Source organism: Nylanderia fulva, unplaced genomic scaffold (assembly GCF_048542155.1).
Source record: "Nylanderia fulva isolate GAGA-0341 unplaced genomic scaffold, ASM4854215v1 Scaffold7, whole genome shotgun sequence".
In the NCBI taxonomy this organism is placed as follows: Eukaryota; Metazoa; Arthropoda; class Insecta; order Hymenoptera; family Formicidae; genus Nylanderia; species Nylanderia fulva.
This window is the reverse complement of record NW_028190807.1, coordinates 4,544,146-4,570,461: the sequence shown is the minus strand read 5'-3', so window position 1 is coordinate 4,570,461 and position 26,316 is coordinate 4,544,146. Positions and strand designations below refer to the sequence as shown.

Below are 26,316 nucleotides of genomic sequence, written 5' to 3'. Positions count from 1 at the left end.
TAGTATTGTTATTCGAGTTGCATGGAGCCCCGGCTCCACGTTACTATAGAATGCATTTGTTTTTCCTCGCTTTACTTCGCCGGTCCTACTTTCCGTAGAACGAGGGTTTCAGCGGGATTAAAGCGCATCGAGGAATCATATCTGTGTAGCAGGTAGATATAGTCCTATTGTATATCACATTGAGTATACGGCATTGTGACTTCCCTCAAACCGTTTGTTTTGGCTCACAAGTCGCTGGAACCGCGACGATAAACGTGTACCCATATAAGTCAATTCCAAGTTTCGGCTTGCCAGCTAACAAGGAACTGCACGAAGTACTTCGATTTATCGTAAACTTCAAGACTAGATTACGATGAACAAATATCATATCGAAACTGAAACTGAGAGTTTGCGAATCATTGTTCACGTATTTATATCATCCATTTTGTTTCAAACTTTCTTTCCACTTTTGCATGTAAAGAATAATTTATGACGCAATGGAAGAAATGCGTATTAATATGAATGCTACACTAATATTGCAACATCGAAGTAATAAAACTTGGAAGAGAACAATGTACGTTATATTTTTGGAATATTCCGAAATAAGCTCTACACTTTTAGATCAAATCAATACAGACAATTTTTAAACTCTCATTTAAATGTGTCTTTTTTAAGACTATTCCTTCTATATCACACGAAATATATATGTATCGGATATTTTATCATTGCACGTTTCATATAAATATGTATATTGATTTTTTTATCTAGTAATATGTCATTATTTAATGTAAATTGCAACTGTACTAGAGAGGGCAAAATCGATATTTACCGCGATAAAGAATTTATTCCAATATTTGAAGAAAACTGTAAAATCTGTAATTTAAATCTCTTCGTTCAATCTTTTTTAATTGCGTATACTGCTTTTAATAACGCTTAAACGAGAATATTGGAAATCGTTTTAAACGATGTTGCGTATCCTTCGATTTTTATCCATACTTTTGCAGGGGAAGCAACCACGATGCGGCACGTTTCGAGGCCGCCGGCTTGTCCCACCCCACTGTTTAGTTCTTCACCTTTTTCCTCGGTTACCACTTCACCTCTAAACTCCTGACACAGTCAAGATGCAATCGATAACTCTTGATATTTTATTCGCAAACATTTTAATTTCCTGAGCATCTCAAACGCGCGCCGAATGTCCCGCTTTTAAACGGTCATGCGTAAATAAATATGAGAGAAACTAGTGGAAAAAAGAGAAACAAAATTCCGAAATGGTCCATTGAGATTCGTTCGTGGAAATTTATTCCAACCCGCAAAAAATTCCTACGGCAGTTGGCAATCAAATATCGCGAAGAACATTCGTTCGTATAATAAAATTCGTATGAAATGAAATAAAAATAAAAGAAAAACGAAGAATACATCTTTTTATTTAAGTTTCTTTCGCACATTCATATATATTGATATTAATAAAGGTTTGTTACGCGAAGCCTGTCAATTTTGCAATTCGTCGCAATTCTCTTTCCTCGTTTTCCACGTTGTTCAACGTTGTTCAACGTTGTTCAACCCGTTTACGCTGCGGCGGACGAATGAAATCCCTTGTTTCACTAAGGGACCGGGAAACGCTATTTTCACGGAGGCAATGCGTGTCACCTGTCATTGCGTGCGGACAGTCACACGGAGACTTGTGCGGAATAGCTGCCACTCAAGCAAAGCGATTTACTTGGTCGTCGGTTAGTGTCGGCATCGGATGCTCATTTTCCAGCAGGCGTTTCGCCTGGAAGCGTGTCGCCTCCAGCGTCGGCCAAGTTTTATACGCTTTACCCAGACTACGTCCAGGCAACACATGCCGCGCAATTTTCATTATAAACGGAAATGACGTGAAATGGATCGTCTGGCGACACGCATTTATTGCAAAGTGGCTGCCTTTGAGCGGGAGCACGCGCTTGGTCATGAGAAAAAGGAAAGGCGGAGGGTTTCGGTTGGTTTGTACAAACAAAGGAAACGTCGGGCGCAAAGCGATATGCTTACTATATCGTCGCATATGTAGCTAGGTATATGTCGCATCCATTCTTCGATGGTCGACATATTGAGCTGCTCCTTTGTACGACGTTATATCGAGAGATTTACATTTTCTTTATGACGAGACATGACGTTGTAAAATGAAGAAATAATTCGTTTCTCTCTCCCGCTGATCCGATTCCACTTGGGGTCGAGATTACATTTCGAGCGATTCATAACATCTTACCATTTACAAGTGCATTAAGTGACCAAATTATTATAAAGATCTCTTGGAGCATTAAATACGCGACTATGTATAGTAGTATGTCGCGACTAAGTTTCACAGAGGACGCATAAGCTATGCTTCATGCAAGGTAAAGCGTAAATATTTAAATAGATGTAATATCCCAGAGTAGACATGAAGGATACGTAGCGAAACGAGTTTTGATACTAAAGTGACTAAAATACGATCGCGTTGCATGTCGTTTCGCGTGCACCGAGTAAAGTTTTACATTTACCTACATATAAGTATATGAAAGTATACGAAAACGTCAGAATTTTCACATTCGTGAATTAATATAATATTTTTTCGATGAAATTATTCTGTGCCTATCATACTGTGTACGATAATGTTCGATATATTATATTGTATATTATGCGCGCGCAGTCTTTCGCTCTTAAAATTACTCAGATATTACGTGAAATGTAATATCTGATATTAATAACACTAGTAATATAACTCGATATATTTTCCGGATAGCAACAATGTGTTTTTGTTGATTTACTAAAATATACTAGTAATCACACACACACACACACACAGCATAGTTTTAATACAATAAGAAAAGGACAAATTGAAACTACTTTTTTATAATGATCAGCTAAGACATCCAAAGACTTCGACGTGCTGTGCGTATTGGTTCTTGCACAATTCTCCAGATAACGATCACATTGAAAATACATACAAGCCGGAACATCCGATTACTCGTAACAAGAGGAAAATACCTCGTTACAGCGAGCACTGCTAATACCGGCTTTATCAATTGTTGCTCTCCAAAGAGTTGAACGAGGAACTTAATCCGAATCGTTTTTATTGAATTATCGGCACGGAGCACGCAATCGGAGTCCCGTCAAATTTACAACGTTGTCTTGCATGTAATTATGTATTCGAGGAAGAGGAAACTCGAAGTTCCTCTTTGTTCCCCCCGAAATATACGAAGAAACGTTGAGACGTTTTGCAGGGCAAAATTTAGCGCTAGCGGTTTAATTCAGCCGCGGGCCCGAAATTTCAAAAAAATGCTTTACATTGTAATGGAACCTTAATATCAATTTATGAGGAGCGAGAACTAGGATGGTATAATCTCTAGTTATACCACCGTGCACGGTCTACCTAAGGGGCTTACAGTTGCTTCACTTTATTACTGATATATGCGTGTACACGATCAGGCTATTGTTAGCGCGGTTATAGGCAGGCCGAACAGTTTTCGTAAGCATGTGCTAACTACACTTCATCCATTTTACCTAACCGAACGGGAATACTACGGGAAAACCCTGATATTTATTCCTGCCATCGCCCGCGGTTTTAACGATGTTACGGTTCGCTGCGAGACGCTAAAGCTTTTTAATGCTTCTTAATGGCCTTCTGTTTTCGCGCCTGTTGTGGCGACTGTACGATAATGTTAGCATTTAATTTCGATGGCAAAATGGAATCGAGCCGAGATGACGATACAAAATTACTTATTCATCGTCGCGTCGAAATATTTCTTATTTTGCGACGCGAGAAGGAAACGAGATGTGTGTGTATGTGTGTGTGTGTGTGTGTGTGTGTGTGTGTGAAACTAGCATATCATTTCATGAAAGATCATAAATAATTAAGAGTTTTTTTTATTTTGAATTAGTTATTGATCACATTTAAACAATTAGTTCTGGCGATTAAACCAAAGAAAATGCCTAAGAATATAGCAATTTCACGCAGCATAAAACTTTGTCCCACGACATTTTCCTTAGCAATAATTGTACGAATTTAAAATATTTATGATTCTACAAGAGTTCTAAAAAAACATCTGCTTTTTAGGAATAAAAAATATTAATTAGACTCAAATAAACACCAACAAATATCTTAACGCTGCTCGATTTTCAAGAGCTCTACTTATTACGAAATAATTCTGATATAGTTCTGAGCATGTACAATGCCTTTTAAAAAGTTTTGTTGAAAAAAATAATTAGAAAATTTTATAAACAAATATTTTATCGAAAAACTCGTATTTTTGAATATAAAAGGGAGCTAATTGTAGTTGCTTCTTATGAAACTGTTCTTGTATAATCATAGTCATTTGGAAAGGCATTGTGCATGTATATAACTGTACGATAACTATTTCATAATAAGCAAAACTCTCGAAATAGAACCAGCAGCTCACCTTTATATTCGAAAATACTAGTTTTTCAGATAAAATAATTGTTAAAATTTTTTTTTAATTATTTTTTATTATTAGAACTTTGAAATAGTATGTATATGCTCAGAACCTATATACCAGAGTTATTTTGTATTAAGCAGAACTCTTGAAAATCGAACGGTGTTTTACTTCGATAGATTGAAGTAATAGAATTCGCTAGTATTTGGTTTTAATTAATATTTTTTATTTCTAAAAGGCAGAACTCTTTTTGAAACTTTTGTAGAACTATAAATCTTTTAAATTCGTGAAAATATTGATATGGAAAATGTCGTAGAACAACGTGAATTGGGGATATGAGTTTTGTCCTTAGGTATTTCCTTTGATTTAGTCATCAAAACTACACTGAAAAAAAGTTTGTTAAATTAACAAATATTTAGTTCAATACATTCAAATAAATCATTTATTTGAACGTATTGAATTAAATATTTATTAATTTAATAATTTTTTTCAGTGTACTTGTTTAAACTATTAAGAACTCTCGAACTATTAAAAATAAAGCCAGAACTCTCAATTATTTATGACCTTCTATGAAATGATATGCTTTACACACACGGAAACGAGAAATAATGTAACGTCACCATAAGTATAAGACAGTATTTTAAAAAGTCTCTCGGAGTCCACACATGCACACACACACACACACACACACACACATTTATCGCGTGTTCTATCGAGTGCACAAACGCGGGCGTTTCATGCCCAGTGATAATACCCAGCAAATTCGAAAGCATCGCTCGCCTTTTAATATCGCGAATGGTCACGCGAAGATATTAATACGAGCATAATCCCGGCTGCTGTGTGTGACGGCGGCTACACACGAAATTAAAAATAAACCGTGTTTTTCGTGCGCGCACCCGACGACACCCTCTCCCCTCTATAATATAAATCCCGGCGCAACGACACGACACGTATTCAAGTTTTAACAGAAGGCACAATTGCGAACAATGGAATTACATATCTCGCTTCTAGTTAGTATTACATTGCACGTGCGGGACACATGCATTTACATTGTTAATAGATACGCTATATATACGACCAAGTGTGTGTATATATATATATATATATATATATATATATATATGTATATATACGTATACATCGTCGTAATTTCTCCTCCTAAATTTGCGATCTCGTTTCACTTGTGTTCTTTTTCATCTCCGCGCGGCTTATTGTTAAATATAGGCTACATATTTCGATTCACGGTGTGATGCAGTTGGGATGAAAAGAAAGCAATTATCTGAAAGCTTTTATTCCGAACGCTAATTAATCAATTATCTAGCAATATTATCGAAACCTCGTTATCGAAATACGTTATAATAGAGTAACATAGAAAGAATTTATGTATAATGTGATAAAATGTACATATATGATTCATATAATGCACATATATACTCGTTCTTATATATGAAAAATTATTAAAATAAAGATTTCTCTTAATAGATATAATTTTTTTAAATATAATGACATTAAAATTTTACATTAAATAATGTATGATAATATTATCATCACAAAAAATGTAATCTTAAAACTGCGATATATATCGAACAATTTATGTTTCAAACGAGAGGCTTAGCAGAGACTTTCATATTGAAACTGGCATCTGTGCATACGACGTAAAACCCAAATTTTATTCGTGCTCTTGCGGGTTCAGTCATATAGATACATATACTGAATAAATTACGCATATCTGTATACATTACATAATATACCCGTACATACAGATATATATATAATATATAATTATATATATATATATATATATAATTTATACATTCATATATTATAACAAGATCACTTATTACTTAATATAAATATAATATATAAAATTATATCAATTTAACAAACCAAATGAATAAAAGAAGAATTATCTCTTAATAGTTCTCTGACGTTTCTTTGTCTTATTGTTAGCATTCAAAAAGTATATGAAAAAGAAAGAAAGCAAGAGAAAGCATTTTTTTACGTACTCCTAGTAATTGTTAATTTATTATAAGCGCAACATAAAACGCTCAATCAACGCGAGATATTCTTATTTGAACTAATTGCAATTACACAGCTGTGGCTCCGCTCTCTCACTACTTTCTCATGTTCAACTAGAGTAAATGGCGGAAAGAACGCGGAGAAACGGTCTGAAATTGCTGGAGGGTTGGCGTGCAGATAAAAATGTCACACTTGTATCTCCAGGGAGTAAGTAAACCCGTGAGTAACCAAGTGAGATGTAGATAGAAGAGACGTAGGGATAGCAGGGAATTTCGTATGTTACTCAAGAAAACTATACACGTTCGTTGCGTCGGCATTTGCATCTACGTTAGCTTTTACACTTCATCTATCTCGAATGGTCTTTTATAATTCTCTCATCACTAGTTTGCAAAAACTCAAGCAACTTGTACTTCATCCTGATTATACTTATCTTTGCTGTTATCAGATCGCATTTTCTTTGATAATTAAAATAGTTTGACATTTAATTTATTTTGACTAGAGAACTCGGAAGAATGATTTACTTGTTTCAGATAAATCATATGAACTTTGTAAACAAGAGGTTTTATTTTATTATTGAGGATTGTGATAAAAAAATATTATTAATGATAAGATTCAAGCGGAAGTTGTAAAGTCCGTTGTAAGAACGGTCTTTAATGACGTAATAAATAAATCACGAAATATCTTCTCGCTAGAGATTTTACTTACTTTCATCAATAATTGCATCCGTTTAATGACGTCTCGTTAACGATGGACATCTTATTTTCCGTCGTTCTACTACGTTTTGACCATTAAAATTCTCCCTCCTTTCCCTCTTTCTCTCTGTCTGTCTCATAGAGCAAAGAACATCTATATGATATTCCTTTCCTAAAGATCCATCAATTGATATGATCGAGCAATTTTCTACATCGTTTACTATAATTATAATCGAAATTGTTAGGCGTGTAATGTTATATGCTGTTATTACAATTTAAAAGTATATATTTGAAATTGATATAAGTAAATTATAACAAAGTTAAAATTTTCATAATGCTTGAAGTAGAAGTTTAATTCCAAAATCAAAGTTTAACAGTTTGCGAGAGTTCATTAAAGCATAATTATCACGAGATATTAATACATCATTATGGTTCGCGAAATAATACATACGTATAACTTTGACATGTATAACTTTAAGTATTTATTAATTAAAGATGTTACATATATAACAATATTTATATATTGTTTTATAACAATTATATACATTTTTTTCTAAAGACATACTAAACAATATGGAATCAATCTACATTTTTTTATTCGATATTTTTATTGCAAATTGTGCTTGCATGTATCAACCACCCAAACCACAATTTGCAATAAAAATCTGAAAATAAAAAAAGGATGGAGATTGGTTCCCCCTTTCTCCCCTCTTCCATATTGCAAACTACGTTCAATTATCATGCATATTTATTTATTTTCGTTAGATGGATTTGCGTAGACATATAGATATATATATAAAAAAAAACTGTTAATCTCGGCTCGAATTATTGTGTTACAATAAAAATAAAATCTCGACGGCAATCGGAGCCTGTGCGGATGACATGCACAAAATTAATAAATTAAAATGAGATCTCAAATCAAACTCATTTATTAAATTCTAAACGTTTCGACCCACTTCGGGTCTTCTTCAGTAGCTGCAAAGTACAAAGAAACAAAAATAAAAGATAATCGGTACAATCAGAAAATTATAAAACTTGTATACATACAATCCGCAAATAAATTAAATATCATCCTCCTCCCTATTCAAACCGTCCGGCCGTCGGAGTGTCTCCCTAACGGTGACCATCGTCAGGAAGGAAGCAGAGCAGTGACTCCCTTACCAACACTAATCAACATAGTATAAATTAAACGTATAAAATCCACAAGAATTATAAATTAAAAACCGGGAAGAACACTCACCCCGACAGCAAAAACAGAGAGAAGACGATGCTACACGTGACACATCACTCTAACGACTGTGCGGTATTCTACCTCGACACAGTCGATACATATATACGCAAAAAAACAAATATAAAAATAAAATATGAAAATAGATATATATATTATAACTTGCAAACTTCGTCATACTAATCATGATTTTAGTCATAGATTTATGCAAAAAGAAAATATGAATTGTAAAAATTACGCGGAAGAAGCACAAGCAAAAAACATATGCGAAAGAAAACAGGCACGAAGTTAACGTAAGAGCTTTCATGTCAAACGTTTCCACGCTCGCTTGGCTTTCGAAGAAGCTGAATTGCGTGTCAGAGACGCGTCCCTCGCCTCGCTACCACTTTTCACCTACGTAATCCGATGTTATACGTTATACCACCCACGAGTATGCCTCCTATCAGGTGTATTACTGTTCGTGAAAGGTATAATTACCGATAATACCCGAGAAACCAGATACCATCGTACACGTTAGTCTTAAAAAGCTTTTCAATTTTTACTTGCATAAAATATAGAGCACGATAATAATATCAACTTGAACTTCTCCGAAATTATAGAAAATGTTTTACGTACTCTCCTGAATATATGAAAATTTATCGAGATATATAAGAATTATTGAATATGAATATTTTAGTTCTTTTTCACAAAATGTGTGACTCTCTCGATTTAAAATTAATATTGACATCTCAAGTATAGAAAATCTTATCGACATTTTCTAAAATTGTATTTTTTTATTAACTAATCCAATTTTAGCAGATATATTAAATGTGCTAAAATTGTATTAATGTACCATTTTATATAAACGTTAAATTTAATAGCTTCAAAGTATTGTAAAATTATATGATCAATAATTATTTTTACTTTCCAATGCAATGTAATTCACGTACATGAATATTTATAAAACATAGATTAATTTTAAGTACACACTACAATAACATCTAGTAAGGTTCTTTTTTTGTTTTCTTTTTTCTTTTTTTGTTTTTATTATTTCTTTTCTATTATATTTTTCTAGGCATAAATTTAAGTCTATGAAATACAACAATTATTTAGTTATTCCATATAACACACCCATTACCTGGAGACCTTTAAATTCAATTCTGATTAACTACCGCTCGAGTACGCTGTTTATAACAAGCGCAATAATATCGTAGCCAGTCTGAATCTCGTATCGAATGTGCGGCCTGTATTGCGAGGTATGATCACGTCCCAATATCTCCTTTGGCGCCGTAACACATGTGGTTAATTACGCCGAGAGTGGTGTAACGTCTCGCATAACGTAGCGACTTTGGAAGTGCGATAATTCGTTCATTATTGTAATCGATAATACAATAATCTGTCGTATTTTCAGTACCGTTAATAATGTTTGCTATAAAATTTTGTTTAATTAATGCACATTGAAATAAGCTAAATAAATAAGATATTTTGGTATGCGCGCATTCCGTTTTTGTTTTAATTTAGAAAAAAGAGACCAACGTCTTTTACATTATCTCGTTTTTCTACGTAATCGATATTTAAATCCGACGTAGATTCTATCGACATTATAAAAGTTGGACTAAACTCGTTACGCGCAAACTCATAATCTCATTACGAATGACGGAAATTTTTCCACGTTTATTCCTTTCATCGCGATATGAATTTCAAAATAAATTCTCCAGTACCGTATTACTTACGACCTTGATATCATTATGCAGGCTCATTTTCTCGTCGGATTAATTACGTGCATCGCGAACCAGTTTATATGCGGAAACGGCAGATCTGTTGGAGATCAATCGCAAGTTCGCATACCTGTGGTCATTCAGTTCAATTACGGAGCATTCCGTGTAAATGGATTGTATGGGATTATATTGGATCCGGCAATCTCGGCAATTAATTTTAGTAAAATTTATATTTTTGATTGTATTTTATTACTATATATATTATATGCAATTTTTCTTTCATTAATTTACTTAATACATTTATGTGTAAAATTCTGAAATATTTTTAAGATTTGCATGTTTGTGATAAAAATCTTTTGCATATATACGTACATATACGTGCGTCATCGCACACGTACATGTTTTTTACGTGAAACTTATAATTTGCGGAATCTATTTATAATTTTACTTTCATTAGGTTTATTTTAGAATAAACGCAATCGTCACAATTTTCTTACGTAAAGCATCTTAAAATGCAAATGCTAAAAATGTACTTTATTTTTAAATAGTTTTAGACGGCTGACCTTTGTTATACTTGCGAATAATAAGTCCCTGTAGCGTGTTAACCGATGGTTAACGCATACCCATATCTGTATAACGTATCTGACGAATGCAAGAGTTTCTATTCTTGAGGACTTTGCATATTAGATATAGGGGAAGCAAACGAAACTGCGATTATATCGGAAGGTTTTGGAGAAACATATATTTAGCTTTACTTTACGTAAAATAAAATTACTATCTGTTGAGGAAAAACGTTGGTTGCTTTAAATTACTAAGGACTTATATAGTTAATTAAAAGCTTGATGCTAGGATGCACATCAAACCACTGAAAGTGAACTGAATTAAAGCAGTAAACGTTTTCTGCTACCATTGCATGCTAGCATTGCATGCCATATGTAATATCGTAGAAAGATAGCGATATTAAAAATAGCTACTCAGTAGAGATTGTGTTGGGCTAATGTCATTTATCATAATTTCATTTTCCCGTACTTGCTAACGATACTGTAGACATACATGCAAGTTCATTACTTAAGTATTTTAAGACAAACAAGAAAAAAATTTCTAGAAATCTTATGTTCAAGAGACGCGCGAGTCTCGCAAAATTATTAAAACGAATTCCTTCCATCGATCGTAATGTCAGATTAATGCGTGTCACGAGAAACTAAACCATCGCTCAAGCTGAAAAATACATTAAAGATATTTTCAGCCGATAGTAACGGTATTAATTATTGTACATTCAGCAGTGAAGGAACGTCGAGGTAGCAATATGCAAGTGGAGCAATCCGCAAGATTTCGCTGTTCGGCACTCCATTTGTTTCGTTATAGATCGTTGGATAAGGTGTCATTGTGTTGTGTGTTGCGGCTTTATTTACCAGTCAAGCGATATACACTTTTCTAGCTGTCCCACATCGCCGATGGAAGGGACTGTCGAAATACATTGTATTTCCCTTCCACGTAGCTGTGCATACGAACATTTTGTCACATTCTAGCACGGTACAAGGACGTGACACAATTCCTGGGTAACATCGTTCTCACCGCGCGCTCGGTATATCCTTCCGTAAGAACATTTTTCTTCCCGTCGATAGATTTTAATGAAAACGTTGCAAAGTCGCAATAACGAGATTACACTGGATGTCGAATTATTATTCGCGAAGCATGCACATAAATATTCGGGATTACAGGAAAATACTATAGGTATACCAACCTACATAGTGCACGTATATGGGTGGTAGACGTACGTGTAGATGATTTACTATGATTCATATCTAAGCAATGATTATTTCATTCATCTTTTTAGATATTTTTTAGAACTTTTTATTTTACATTGTAATTATATATACGGGTCATCAAAATTGAAGAATTAGCTCACAATGCCAAATTTGAAAAACTTGTAATATTGTTTAATTTTGCGAAATTTATATGGCTTATTATTTCTCAAATCAATTATTATAATTCCATTATTAGAAATATGATTTAAGAAGAAGGAAAAACAATTATAAATTTTTAATGGAACGTGAAGATAATCTTAATAAAGAATTCAGCGTATAAATTATACAGGTCAAATTATACCGCATAAAAAGTATTTTATTTGTTACACTGAGCGACGTAGTGTTCTTGTTTAAACGCAATAAAACGATAACAAGCGCTACTTCCATACGGCCGGTCCTGTCACAACTTTACAGACATTCTTTGCAAAACGCAATATATTTTTCCGCGTCGGGGGCTCGCAGCAAGTCGACAGAATGTAACCGAGACAAACTCGGTGTCTGTCCGACACTACCTTGGCAGGTAGTCTTCTCTGGCGTTTCACTATTGATTCCCGTTGTGGCGCGGGGATGAAATCTAGGGACGCGGCAATGGGGAGGGGGATGCAGGATAGGGTAGCGAGGCAAAGTGGATGGTGGCAGTGCCGGCGGGAATGAGAGGTGAACGGACCGCGGGAGGAACTCGAAGTAGGGTAGCAAGGGAGACAGGCGGTCGCAGAAGCGCAAGAGAAGCTCAGTCGCCCCAGTTGCCGCCACTAATGTCTCCTCATACTAACTACCTTCTTATCCTCTCTCCATTCTGTGCCCGGCTCAGACCGAGTGAGAGAGAAAGAGAGATACACACACACACACACACATATATATATATATATATATATATATATATATATATACTGAAGACAGAGAAGCATATGCGGAAGGAAGACACAGAGAGCTCGACGGGTTGAGAAAACCTGCGGCAGTTAAGATAAAATAGCTCGGAAGTGGATACTTTTGTCTTGGGGCACGGACAGACTTTTCTTGCGGCCGATAGGACCGCCACACGTATCGCCACCGGCGCTGGTGAATCCATGAGCACTGTTTATGAACGCCAATTGCCAAGGTTGGTTAATTCTCAGGGAAAAATAGCGTGCCCACTTTCCGAGAGTCGCCAGAGACTTCTTTCGCCGTTCGCGGAAAGGAAACGGTGCCTGGCAGCGGCGTCTCGCAGGATGAGAAAAACAGCTGCATGATGAAGATTGGTTGAACTCGGATAATCAGCCGGGCGATCTCTCTTTCTCTCCTCCGCTTTTTCATCTCTATTTTTTTCTCATTCTCATACAACGCGCTGGGTATAGTTGCAAGGTTCACTCGAGTGGCAAATTGGGCCGTTTTACCGCGTGGATGATTCTGTAATCTCTATCGCCAAGGTGAACGATAATAAGTGCTGATAATAATCCCCGAGCTCGAACGGCAAGATTTTTATAGCGAGATGCAAGGGATACTCACGGAATATCTCGAGCTACATAACAAAGGAAACGATGGAGTGGTGAGATGCGCATCGAATAAAAAAGATGTTATTTTTTTTCACGTTTGTATTATCCGTAATAGATGTTAAATCATATCGAACAAAATAAGTATTATATAAAAATGTGCTGAACATATATAAATGTAACAAGCCAAATTCCTAACGGATAATTTTGCGAATCGACTTTGTAATGACAATTGATGAACGCATTGCAGCATACAGCCGCTGATATCGTTATCACAATCCGATTAGCGGATTATTAATACAAGTATTTTTCAGATTTATCTCTCGCGGAATATAAAATAAAATTATCGAGTGCAGGTGAAATCGTATTCATTTTCAGCGTGACGGCAAAATAGCGCTTGCATCGACAAAGCCGATGGGATGCGCTTTGCATTGTATATACGAGAATTTTTCGATATTTGCTTCGAAGTTTCTGCATGGAAATTAGTTATGTTATTCTCGCGGGATCACAAACACAGCATAAATAGATATAAATGAGAAAGACATAAACCGAAGAAACATTCTCGCGCACTCGCAAATAATTCCTTGCAAAGTTATAATTGCAAATAATGCTGTGCACGAAATTTTTGACTGACGTCGCGAGATTATTACGAAACAATAGAACGAATTGAATAAATTGCTGTTGACTTACGGATTTGTAACCAATCGCGAGATTAATTCCAATATTCGTTTTATGTCCGCACGCGACGCTGTATGGTTTCATCGAGTGCGCAAATCGCTCTACAAATTGGACTTGGTAATCATTGCACTGTATAAATTATTTATGACATAATATATTTCAGGGGTGGTATTAACTCGGTATATATCAACGCAACTGCACACGTCACGTTCGAACTGGCACATTGTTTCGCGCTACGCGATTCTGTTTAAACGCGTTATAATTGATTTGCACATTGACCAAGCTGTTGCACCAAAACAACGACCTATTTTCGGACATATAATGCTCTATAGGTCCCGACGGATTTCACGCAGCTAACCCTCCCCGTATCTTATGACTATTTTCGTGTGATAAACTTTGGCTATTAATCATTCTTGTTTCACCGAGCCGTATCATGGATAATCTGTGTACAATCTTAGTTAACATTTAATATAGTTAATAAGTATAACGTTGTGCAGATAAAAGTTTACGAAAATACTTGATGAGCAGATTGATATTTAATTACATTAATCTGTATATCTTGATATATTAAATATTACGCGAGTTGTTTGATGAGAAAAATATTAAAATTTATTTTTTAATTAAATGTAATGTCTGATGCGCGAACGGTTACATATTGAAACGAAGACTTACAATTAATGATTTGAGTGCATCTACGAGCAAAATTCATTTTTTTCTATTTTTAATCGAATCGTTATATCTTTGAAAAGCGCTTACTGATAGACGCTTACATTCATTTATACTTCGTAAATATCAAACAAAATCTCTTATCATCTAAATAAATTTCATGCATTTATGCAAACGATTAAATTATATATTCGCATAAGTTTACGCGTATACATTCTACAAAGGTGCTATTGATTTATATACAGAGATACACGAACATTATACACGTTTCAACTATCCGCTTGTAAGATTCTTCAATGTTGGCTATAACTGGTACATTACGTCGATCATTCGTGACTAGGACGAGGACACGTCCTAGTCTTCGCGAAAGATTCAAATTGGAAAACAAGGATACACGATACACTATGAATATAAATATCGTTTGAAACGAAACGAATAGTATTTTTTCATCAATTTCATAAGTTATTGCAAGACTTTATCGCGAGAGGGGAAAATGATGGTTCAATATACTTCTAAAATAAGGTCATTCATTTCAATAATCTCCAATTTATTGAGTTTCTTTATATATTATACTAATATTGTAATGATTACGAGACTATCTTTATATAATCCATATAATTATACAAATTTATGCTACACTGCATTATTGCATATTTATTATGACAGAAAATATGCATTTCCACGTTTCCATATATATATATATATATATATATATATATATATATATGTGTGTGTGTGTGTGTGTGTGTAGCTGATTACATTGATTCAATCAATTAATAACTTGTTTCTACTTAAACCCGTCACGTATAAATATATATTGTATATCTGAAGTGGGACAGATAAAGTTACCTTGGCGCGCGACGTGATACGTAATCTGGTAATTAACTCGACACTATCCAATATCCGACGCGATATAAACGCGCGATACGACGGTAAATCGAAAATTGTTCTCCAAAACTATATGTGACACGGAACGTAGAGCAGAGAGGCCGACAACATATTGTTGTATATCGACCCGGTGCCGAGGATCACGCTTGATTTAACGCGGCCGAACGCGTCCCGATGGATCGATAGACCGGGGTAATCTACCAGGACACACACAAGGATCGGGACCTTTACAGGTCCAATTAACAAACAAACCAATTTAATTAGCATTATCAATGCAATTTCCGCACTGGCATCGGAACTAATATTGGAGGCGGCGGAGTCCGTCGATGTACGTACGTAATGTACACGATATTGGTTCGAGCGAGAGGCGACGACGAACGGACGGGGCATGTAGTAATTCTGTAATATTGTGGGTGACGGTGGTTAGCCTTAGGGGATGGGCAAACAATGACATCCGACCAACGTGGCTCGATTGCTACGCCGCGCCGTCACCGCGTCGGCGTTGAATAACGATAATGTAAATACATCATAGAATTATTTGCTCGGTGTTTTGCAAATTACGCGCGCACCTGCAAAGGCTCGCGAGGGAGAGAGAAAGGAAGAAAAAAGAAAACAGCTTTACGTTTAGCATAGATGAGTGCTGTTACTCGTAATTAAATTCATCTTTGATCGGATCGCGGTGTTACGTTTGTATATCATACATGTGCGGATGTCGCATAAATGTTATATATCGCATAAATCAGGGAATATGTATTTAATTGTGATGTTGTGAACCAACGTTCTCTCGGAACTATGTATATAAATAATAGGCCATTGGTGGATGTATTGTGCGTATGTGAAAGCATGTGTTACATATATCAGCGTATAGTATAGAGCACAATGTTTATTATGTAGAATATCGTATATGCATTCTCTCTCCTCTCGTATCTCTACTCAACGTTACGATATTAGACAGGTTTATGTAGAAATTTCATAAGTTATTACAACGTCTATAGAAATTATTCAACGATGTAAAATGGCCATTAACTTCTATCGAATACTTAATCAGCTTTTACTGCAGGGATAATTTAAATATATGGATACGCTTTTATATAAAAGCGAAAGTCGCGCGCTCGTTCGGTCGAAAAAGTGAGTATCATGGAGATGAAAAACACACGCATACTGTACCACAAACGATAAATCTCACACGTTCAATTACGAGCTACCACTCATAATTATAGGAAATCGTTAAGCCATTATTATTTATCGACCAAGTCGTTAATGGATCAATAGCATTTCATTTTTCCTACTTTATCGCGATATTCGCATGTGGAGCGCGAGCATTAAAACATATGTATATATGCTCGCGTGTGTCACATGCACACACATTGTCGGAAATGGGTGCGGTAGCAGCGCCGTAATACAGTACAAACATTTGCGTTGTTTCATACTGTCCCTCATATTTGTCGGGAACTATCGTTAAACGACTAATATCTAACTCATTTACCGTGTATTAAGTCACACAATTTCTCACAATGATGCATTAAAGGGAATCTATTATTCTCTAAGCATTAATTTCAATATTTTTTTCTAAAGATAACAATGAAAATAATGAATGAATTTTATAGGAAAAATTTTTCAAAGATAAAATACAATATACATATATTATGCACTAATATTAATTAAAGCAAGTTATTGTTACACAAGAATCGCGATTTAGATTTCTATGAGAATTTAAGATATGAAAATTTTATATTGAAAATAATTTACGAAGAGAAGAGAATATGAAGGGCTTGCAAATTCAATACTGCCTTGAAAAAAAATGAGAGAGAGATGCGCGTGACATTTCACTCGAATAAACTAATTTCGCCCCGCCGTTTCGCGCATTCATTGAACACATTCAGAGATTTGACCGAATTTTTTACCCATATATGAAAGAAGGACGGCGGCAGAGTCGACTGTCATTTTAATTTCCTTTCGTTCTGTAGATTTGTTGCGAATTCTCTTTTGTTCCCGAGCTGCTACTGTAATATTTTTCAGCGTACGTTATTCTATATATATTTTTATTTCTAGATAGAATATATTCGAATGACTAAAAAAATCATATATAACAAATTAAATCACTGCGCGTGTATCGTCTATTTTTTTCATTTGCACCAACCAAAATGTACATAAAAATAATCTATTAATTGAATAAAAATTATGTATTTCTGTTCAAATCGCAGATCATATCTAATTCAGACCATTGCACGTTATCTATAGATTAAACATTATTCTCTTATGATATCGATGAAGTCAAGAGACACTCAAATTGGGTCGACACGATCTAAGGATTTCAATATTCACATTGCGGTTAAAGATCGGGACTAATCCAAATGCGATCAAATGCATTACGTTGGAGAAATTGCCGTGCCAGGCTGGAAACGTAAATGTTTGTCTGGGACTCTACACCGCACGTAGAGGTTGCATTCGCCTTGAGCGTCGAAAAGGATAGATGTCTGAGTGTGCGCGGTAACTAATATATAATCTCAACGTCACCTGATCAAACGAACGGGAGGGATAACTTGTAGCCGAATTAAATCCGAATTAAGTCGGGCGCGATAAAATTGACACCCGCACAATTGAACAGTAAACAATTGACAGGCACAATAAAAAAAACAGAATATTGTCGTATATACAAGCGTTCGAGAAATTACGCATATAAACGCTGATAATTCTCTCGTCAAATAATTCTCATGAAATCACCCAGTTTTGAAGTTCGCTCTTGTTCGGAGCGGCTAATAGTTCACAACTTGGCGTTTCCAAATTGCAAACCATCGTAAATAAGCACGCTTATCTCGTCAAGTGTCGTCGCCAAGCGTTCAGTGCGCTTCGCATTTCTGTGCGAATTATGGCATCGTCAAACCGAGTTTGTCCGCTTGTTAAGACGGGCATAACGGCTCCTAGGCTAGGATGGGATAGGCAACGGCGCGGCGTCGTATCGTCGAATACGCCCGAGTACCAGCCCATAATGGGTTCGCGAGGAAACTTGTATGACGCTAAATGGAGCAGATTAAGATATTGACGAGCATTTTCCAGCGATATATTTATATATCGTCTCGTCTCGCCTCGTCGTATATTATTCATGCGCTTTTCCTATTTGTACCGCGTCGCGTCGTTTCCGCGAAAACGTCAAAACGCGTCGGGAGAAAACGCGAGCGAAATTTCCTTTCGCAAAAGCGAGACGACGCGCGAGCAAATAACGTTTCTTCGCCCTGTCGTGTAGACGAGATATTAAATTGTTGAGATGAAAGTTGAGAGAGAGAGAGAGAGGAGCTTTATAGAGACCCCCGTAAGACTCATCAATTTCCCGGTATTTCCGATCGGTCAATCCTGCAGAGACAGCAACATCATTGCGCGCAATCCCATTGACGGTGAAGAATGAAAACTCCGTTTAACAATATCGCTTATTCAGGCGCGTCGGCACCGGTGCAGACTTTCTTCGCCCGTGGCGAGATGATCGATTGCATTCGCGCGCACAGGTCCCGCAGTCAAAACTGCACCCGTATATACCGGCGATCAATATACCCGTGGCAATGTCCGTGGTGTTTTTCGTATTCCGCGTGACTTCCCGCGGAAAACTCTCTCTCGAAAACAAGGCATTAAAGTTCGCGAACGATTCACAGCGCGACCGATTTCTATTCCGCTCGTGATTACATCATAAAATAGCAGCGACGAAACACAGCTGTCGCGTCTCAAGATTGTTCAGTCATATACACACATGCATCAAATGTGTATTTCACGAGATTGATGTCATGTACGCGCCATTTTCTGTTTCCCCGCCATTCGTCGATTCTTTTATTCATTTCGTCGACATATGCATATATATATATATATATATATATATATATATATATATATATATATGCGCATCGTATCTTGCCGATTCGCTCGAATAAAATTGCGCGAATAAAAGTTGTCGATTATTTTGTGTTTTTGCCAAAAGCGAACGTATAATTTCGTTAAAGACTTGCCTCGCGCGCATCTCGTCCGCACGATTTCACCTCGTTATACGAAAACTTTTCGTGCGATCCTGCATGAAAAAGGATATTGGCGGCAACACGAGTAACAGCTGCAACGACGCGGCGCGTTAGCCGCAATAATTTCCATTTCGCGCGATTATATCCGCGAATTGTTCACCCCTGGCCGCGTGCGCGCATGCACGATAACGACAGAAGAGTTTCTTGTCCGCGATGGACGGGCGCGGCGGCTGTACAGCGGCCCTATTTGTTACCATTTGGTTCGTAACGCTCTGACAAGGCATAAATTTTCCTTTCATCCGATACGTCAGCCAGCGGGTCGCTGAATGTACGCGTGCGAGAGACCGTGCGTGCGTGACTAACCACGCCACACCAGATATATCTCTGACCACCGCGAGAAAAGGTATGAGGTGTGCGGTATGAAAGCGAGAGAGAGAGAGAGAGAAAGGGATACTACAAATTGCCAATCTCAACCGCAGTAACCAACCTGCTAAGGATCTACTCGAGGTGGCATCAACATTCCTCTCCGCAACTATTTTGCTATTTCAGATATATCGACTTGATGTTTCTCTTTCAACAATTCCGCTTGCCGCAAATGTAACAGCGGTGAGCGTAAGTATATAATGTAAAATATGTAATAATAATGAACTAAAATTTTTTATCACGATGCTCCTTGATATCGAGAAGGCTAATGATATCAAAATTGGAAAATTTAATTGCCGATTTTAATTAGATATTTTAGAATTCAGATTTTATCAAGATTGTATTGATTTTCGATTCCTCAAGATAAATATTTCACATTAATGCTTTCAGGTAACATATCTAAATATAATACATGAATTTTTAAATCGGCTAATAGAACCCAAGCGCGAAAAATTAATTCTTCGGAACTGTATCTCTTGGTTTGAGATTACTAAGTTCCATATATAAATTAATCTCGAACTTACATATAGAGAAAAATAGGCGAGAAAAATATAGGTCCGAAAAGTCGCTGAAGCGGGAATTCGAACCTATATTTTTCTCGCCTATTTTTCTCCATATGTAAGTTCGAGATTATTTTATATATGGAACTTAGTAATCTCAAACCAAGAGATACAGTTCCGAAGATTTAATTTTTCGCGCTTGGGCTTTATTGGCCGATTTAAAAATTTATGTATTATTATTATTATTATTAATAATATTAAGAGCCGACATATATTTTTTATATATCTAAATATATTTGCAATTTCTTTTTATAATATATTATACATATATTATACATATATTATGTATACATATATTGTTCCTTATAAGAATAATTATACATTATTATTTATTAATTATGAGGTTCGATGTAGTCAGCATATTTGTACTGCATCCTCGTAAATTAATCTATTCGTATATTTTTAACCAATAACATTTTTGTACAAATTCATCCAAAAGTCTATTCTATCTTGCATTAAGCCTTTCTCCATTTTTAAATCTTGATTAATATTCATGTAATTATCCTCTTTTCCTCTGGGTTCCCAGTTTACAGTTACATACTCATTCATATTTGATGTCGGATTCCTGAAAATATCACAATTAGATTTTCTATTTTATACTTATGATTTGATTAATTTAAAGTAAACTAAAAATTGCTCAATCAACACACCCGTCTTTTGCAAAGTTTGTCAATAAAGTGGTAAAAATACGCATCATCCTCTCGGCAGGTGAATCGGGTTGTGGCACATTTTTCAAAGCATCCGAATAGAATTCATAAGTCAAATCGTCACCATGGGAAACGCCTATGTTGAACAACGGGACAACAATTATGAATAAACAGAATTAATTAAACTGGATGTACTTTCACTACAGTATCACGAGGGCAATAACGTAATGAATTGTAATAGAGCGAATATAATATTTTTATGACATGGAAATCATAAGTCAAATCGTCACCATGGGAAACGCCTATCTTAAACAACGGGACAACAATTATGAATAAACAGAATTAATTAAACTGGATGTACTTTCACTGCAGTATCACGAGGGCAATAACGCAATAAATTGTAATAGAGCGAATATAATATTTTTACGACATGGAAATCATAACTCACCTTCCTCCACTTGCACCAGAGTTTTTATCATACCGAATGGAGCTTCGTAAGAAAATAAATACTCGTAAATTGGTGCCGAAATTCGGGAGCTTAATATATCTACACTGAGTGCGGTCGCTGCGTCAAACATGATGTCGTCCAACATCTAAAATGCACAAACAGCAACGTTAATATTCACGTCGTTAAACTTGACAGGAGGGGAGGGGGAGAAGGGGAGGGAACTGTTTGCGCAAATTTTTACGATAGCAGGACGAACGTTAAGTCAAGCGATTAACGTTAAGTACTCACCATCGTGAACTCTTTCGTCGTTTCCGTGGAGATCGACTTATCCCCGAAGTAGAAGCTCTTCAGGCTTGCACCCAGTTCGTTCTTATGCCCGGCATCGGTTACATTCAAGTCGACTGGCAGAAAGTTCTCGAAGTGCTCATTCATCTGATCGATATTACCGAGCATCACTGGAAACAGATGTTTTGATATCGTTTACATGACGCCGAGCGTGTAACTGCTGCGTGTAATATCATGTTAGTCATTACTCTGAACGAAGAAAACAGACTCGTCCGCCGTAATCCCAGCCATAACGGGCACGTTGGCAATTTTTCCAGATTTTAGGAGCGTCCAGGGATCGTCGGGCAGAAATATTTCCTGTCCTAGATCAACTTCAACCGATGGAAGGAACGCTGATAAGCGGCCGTTCATAGTGTTCTGCAGTAACGTAATCGAATGCGAATTACCGGCGATCAGTACTCATTAGTGTAATTGATGTTCGCGTTAATTACGTGTGTATTACGTATGTAATTACGTACATTCGTATCGTAAACTTAAATTAACGTAATACTAAACCTCCCATATTGGTATTAATATGCATAACAAGAGATCTAGTTCACATTTAGTGAATGATATATAACGTTAACGAATGTTATCAAGAAATTACATACCTCGGTTTTCATTATTTCATCACTGGCCGCGATTAAGTCTTTCGGATGAAACTCTGCGAGTTTAGCAACCAACTCGGCAGAATCAGTCGTCTCAATATCGAGTTTATCCCCCAATTTAAAAGCTAATTCCCTGGGATTGTAAGAAATTGCCCATGTATTTACCGCGCTTCCGCTCTGTTGAATGGCACTGTTGAATAAACCTGTAACGCAATAAATTGTAATATACGTTATATTTTATCTTGATATGTGTGTATAATAAGAATTATTATACACGCTATATATAACTAAAATTTATTGTTATTTTAATATTACCGTCTGACATAGGAGACATCATATGAAACTGGACGGAACTCGCACCCGCATTTTGGCCGAAGATCGTAACTCGGTTGGGACAGCCGCCAAAATAATGTATATTATCCTTGACCCATTTAAGAGCCATTACCTGATCCTTTAATCCAGCGTTACCAGGTGCATTTTTGTCACCAGTATTTAAAAACCCTATAAATGGATAATTCAGTTTTTATAAGTCTTGACAATTTTCAAGATGACACAATTATTTAAACACAGTGTGACTTATTTTGTATACATTTATTGAAGAACAATACTCACTTACCGATTGGACCGAGTCTATAATTAAGCGTTACAAGAATGACATCTTGTTCGATTAGAAAATCGGGACCAAAGTAAAGATTATCCCCGAGACCACTGTTGAAAAAACCGCCATGGAACCATACCATAACGGCTTTACGAGCATCTTTGTTCAATACCGGTGTGTAAACATTAAGATAAAGACAATCTTCTTCGCCTATCAGGTCTTGTTGTATTATACAAAAGAATGGACAAGACGAACGATGATAAGTTGCGTCATACATGCCTTCCCAGTTGCCAGCTGGCTCCGGCATCTTACAAATTTAAGGTTCGAAATATTATTATTTAAATTATTTAAATTATTAATTTATTTAATAATAATAAATACGAGTTTTTTTAAATATTTTCTTTCGCATTTTAAGTATAGAAATGCATAATTTACTAAAGTAGATATATATATGCATGCAAATAAATTTTTATAATCAACTTACCTGGAATTTATTAAGGCCAACATTGGGTTTCGCGTAGGGTATTCCTTTAAAACTAAAGTACGTTTTGCCCTGCAAAACGGTATTGGTCTTTAGACCCTTTAAAAATCCCTGAGGAATTTCTAATTGAATATCTTCCTCGGCGTTGATCCATGCGATTATAAACGCACAAAACACGAACTTGTCAAACCACATTTTAACACTGCAAAATGATTGTCTTGTTGTACGCTTTTTATAGCGTTGGAACACATACTCATGAGCAGAAGAATAAGTTATAGCGCGGATTATATTTACGCAATCACGTACACACACGCACACGATTCAGAGAATATAATAGCGTGAACGAGTTATTGTATTGCAATTTATGAGAGGCTTCTATAATCTCGCGTGTCAACTGTAATTGTAACATCGAGTTTTCAAATAAAATCGTCAGGTCGGATTTCCTCAGTTTATCTTTAACCTCGATACATAATCTTCATTATAGACTCATAATATACTTCCTGAAAATTATTGTAATGTAAGGCATAAACTGCATATGGTTTTTAAAGAAATTACAGATAAGAGATAAATTGCTTTTCATTGTTGTCTTCTGCAATTAGATGCGTAGATGTATCTAAGCACGACCTAGATTCTTGTAAACCTTATTTATAAACAGCGTTACCACGTTTATTATCTATCTCATTCATAAATTAATTCTAAGTAGTCATTATGCTATATGAGTAATTATTTATATCATATTTTGTTAAATGATATGATTTTCTTGAGCATTTAAAAAATCATATAAGAATTCTTGCACGATATTTTGATGAATTTTCAATAATTATACAATTATGAAATGTCTTTATCATTATAACCCAATAAACTGGAAATTTTCCATACGATGACACTTTTGCATTTATCTAAATCTGTCTACTTATCGATTATAGATGTATAATTTTACAATAATTTTACATTCAAGTTATTTTAAGCATTTTAAGATTGAACACTTCTTCGATAAACGATAATGTTATATAATAATATTATATATTTGAATATATCTTAGAAATACAGAGAGAATCATAATATTATTGCTGCGGCGAAAAATTTGAAATAGAATTTCAAGGCAGAACGTACAAAATGCACTCGGAATGAATTTCTATAACTTATATATATACATATATTGTATGTATGTGTGTGTGTGTGTGTGTGTGTGTGTGTGTGTGTGTGTGTGTGTGTGTATATATATATATATATATATATATATTCGCGCAAATAGGATAGCAGATAAAGGGAAAAAATGAGGCAAAATATATATAAAGCTGCATAAACTAAAAACCATTTTGAATAGTATGCCACAATAATTAAGGCATGTATACTTAATGCAAATTTTATGAGTTAAGTGGTAATTAAGGTCGAGAAGAGAGAGAAAGATTTCCGAATTTACTACATAATTAAGATTCACGGTGACAAACACGACGTAATTTCACGTGTCAATTAAAAGACATTAAGAATATCCTAGTCTTTAGCATATTCTCAAATGGAAAAAAATCTTGTTCATTTAAAAATTTAGTAACATAAGTATTTAATGTATGATCGGGAATGAAGCACTTTCTGTATCCCGCGCGATAAATCAGTGAACGCGGACGCAATTGAAACAAAAAAATATGAAATCGGAGTAAATCTCGTGCGCGCGTGATTTTCCGCTTTAACGAACGATCCGACGGTTTCCTCTGACAATCTGTTCGCCGTGCCGGGGAGAAGGAAGATACGTTCCGTGAGCAATTGCAGAGCCGTCCACCCAGCGTTCCCCCGAGTGAACTTCAGTCTGTTTCGAGCGTGCCATCGAATTTTTCAAACTTCAACGTGATTTTCCATGAAGAGTTCCTCCGCCAACATCGACGATTCTCGTGAAAAAACGACGAGGCATTGCTTTCATCAAAAATGCGCCATCGCATTCGATTGAACTAATGCAAAACAGCTGATAGATACATATTCCATCCGTTGCGCCTTTCTTTCGGCTATTTCGATCATGTGTTGTATCTTTTCCGCTAAATAAAAATATTTTAAAAGTGTATATATATATATATATATATATATATATATATATATATTCTTTGATCCGTGAAGAAAGTAAATATAGAAATAAATTAGTTTTACATATTCAAACGAAGTGGATTTATATAATAATAAAGAAGGAGGAGACAAGCCGATCGATAAGCAGTTTTATACAATGGCAAGGTACCAACTTTAAGCATGCTTCCAACTTTTTTCCTAAATAGAATATCCGCTTACAGCAAGCTGCTTTCAATGGTTGCCGCTAGGGAAAAGACAAAAGGGTAGACATGGGACACTTGCGAAATATGACCACTTTGTCCACGAGCATCGACGGCTCTCGCTTCTACGCGTTTTCCACCTGAGAAACTTATGGCCCAGTTTCGCGTTTCAAAGCAACTTTCAAGTCAAATTTTAATCAACATGCTAATTTTCAAGAAACAAGCGAAGTGTGAAGGTAGCAATTTGAGGTGAACGTTAATGCCAGCATCCATTCCGAGTCAACCAACTTACAATTAGTCCAAGTCTGTAAATGTATAACAGATATTTAAATTGTACCATTATTTAGTCTCTTTTATATATAATAAAATGGCAAATTGTGTTTACAATGGCAAATCTTTCTTCTTATTGTTGGCGTTGTTTCAAAGAGCACAGAAAAAACAGTATCC

General features: G+C 35.7%; 2 protein-coding genes and 1 long non-coding RNA gene across 3 annotated transcripts in view; 1 reads left to right on the top strand and 2 right to left on the bottom strand.

Annotated features, from left to right (window-relative positions):
* Ten-a (Teneurin-a transmembrane protein) overlaps positions 1-26,316 on the bottom strand; it is a 472,969-nt gene that overhangs the window by 385,358 nt on the left and 61,295 nt on the right. The gene's annotated exons all lie outside the window — the stretch shown is intronic.
* The window catches only part of LOC146720411 (uncharacterized), a 146,408-nt gene that overhangs the window by 59,543 nt on the left and 60,549 nt on the right, over positions 1-26,316 (top strand). The gene's annotated exons all lie outside the window — the stretch shown is intronic.
* Positions 20,724-24,414, bottom strand: LOC114939680 (esterase FE4). The gene is made up of 9 exons (XM_029314068.2): positions 23,621-24,414; positions 23,155-23,443; positions 22,854-23,039; positions 22,542-22,741; positions 22,140-22,308; positions 21,895-22,061; positions 21,607-21,751; positions 21,162-21,294; positions 20,724-21,076 (listed from the first exon to the last, which is right to left on the bottom strand). Exons 1-9 carry the CDS (start codon positions 23,810-23,812, stop codon positions 20,914-20,916), a joined length of 1,644 nt encoding a protein of 547 aa, XP_029169901.1. The 5' UTR covers positions 23,813-24,414; the 3' UTR covers positions 20,724-20,913.

Excerpts from the sequence above, each read along its gene's own strand:
- LOC114939680 (XM_029314068.2), bottom strand. The coding sequence starts at position 23,812 with ATGTGGTTTGACAAGTTCGTGTTTTGTGCGTTTATAATCGCATGGATC. Across the intron at positions 22,742-22,853 it reads GATGTCTCCTATGTCAGACG|GTTTATTCAACAGTGCCATT; the intron begins GTAATATTAAAA and ends ATTGCGTTACAG. Across the intron at positions 21,295-21,606 it reads TCTGGTGCAAGTGGAGGAAG|GCGTTTCCCATGGTGACGAT; the intron begins GTGAGTTATGAT and ends TGTTCAACATAG.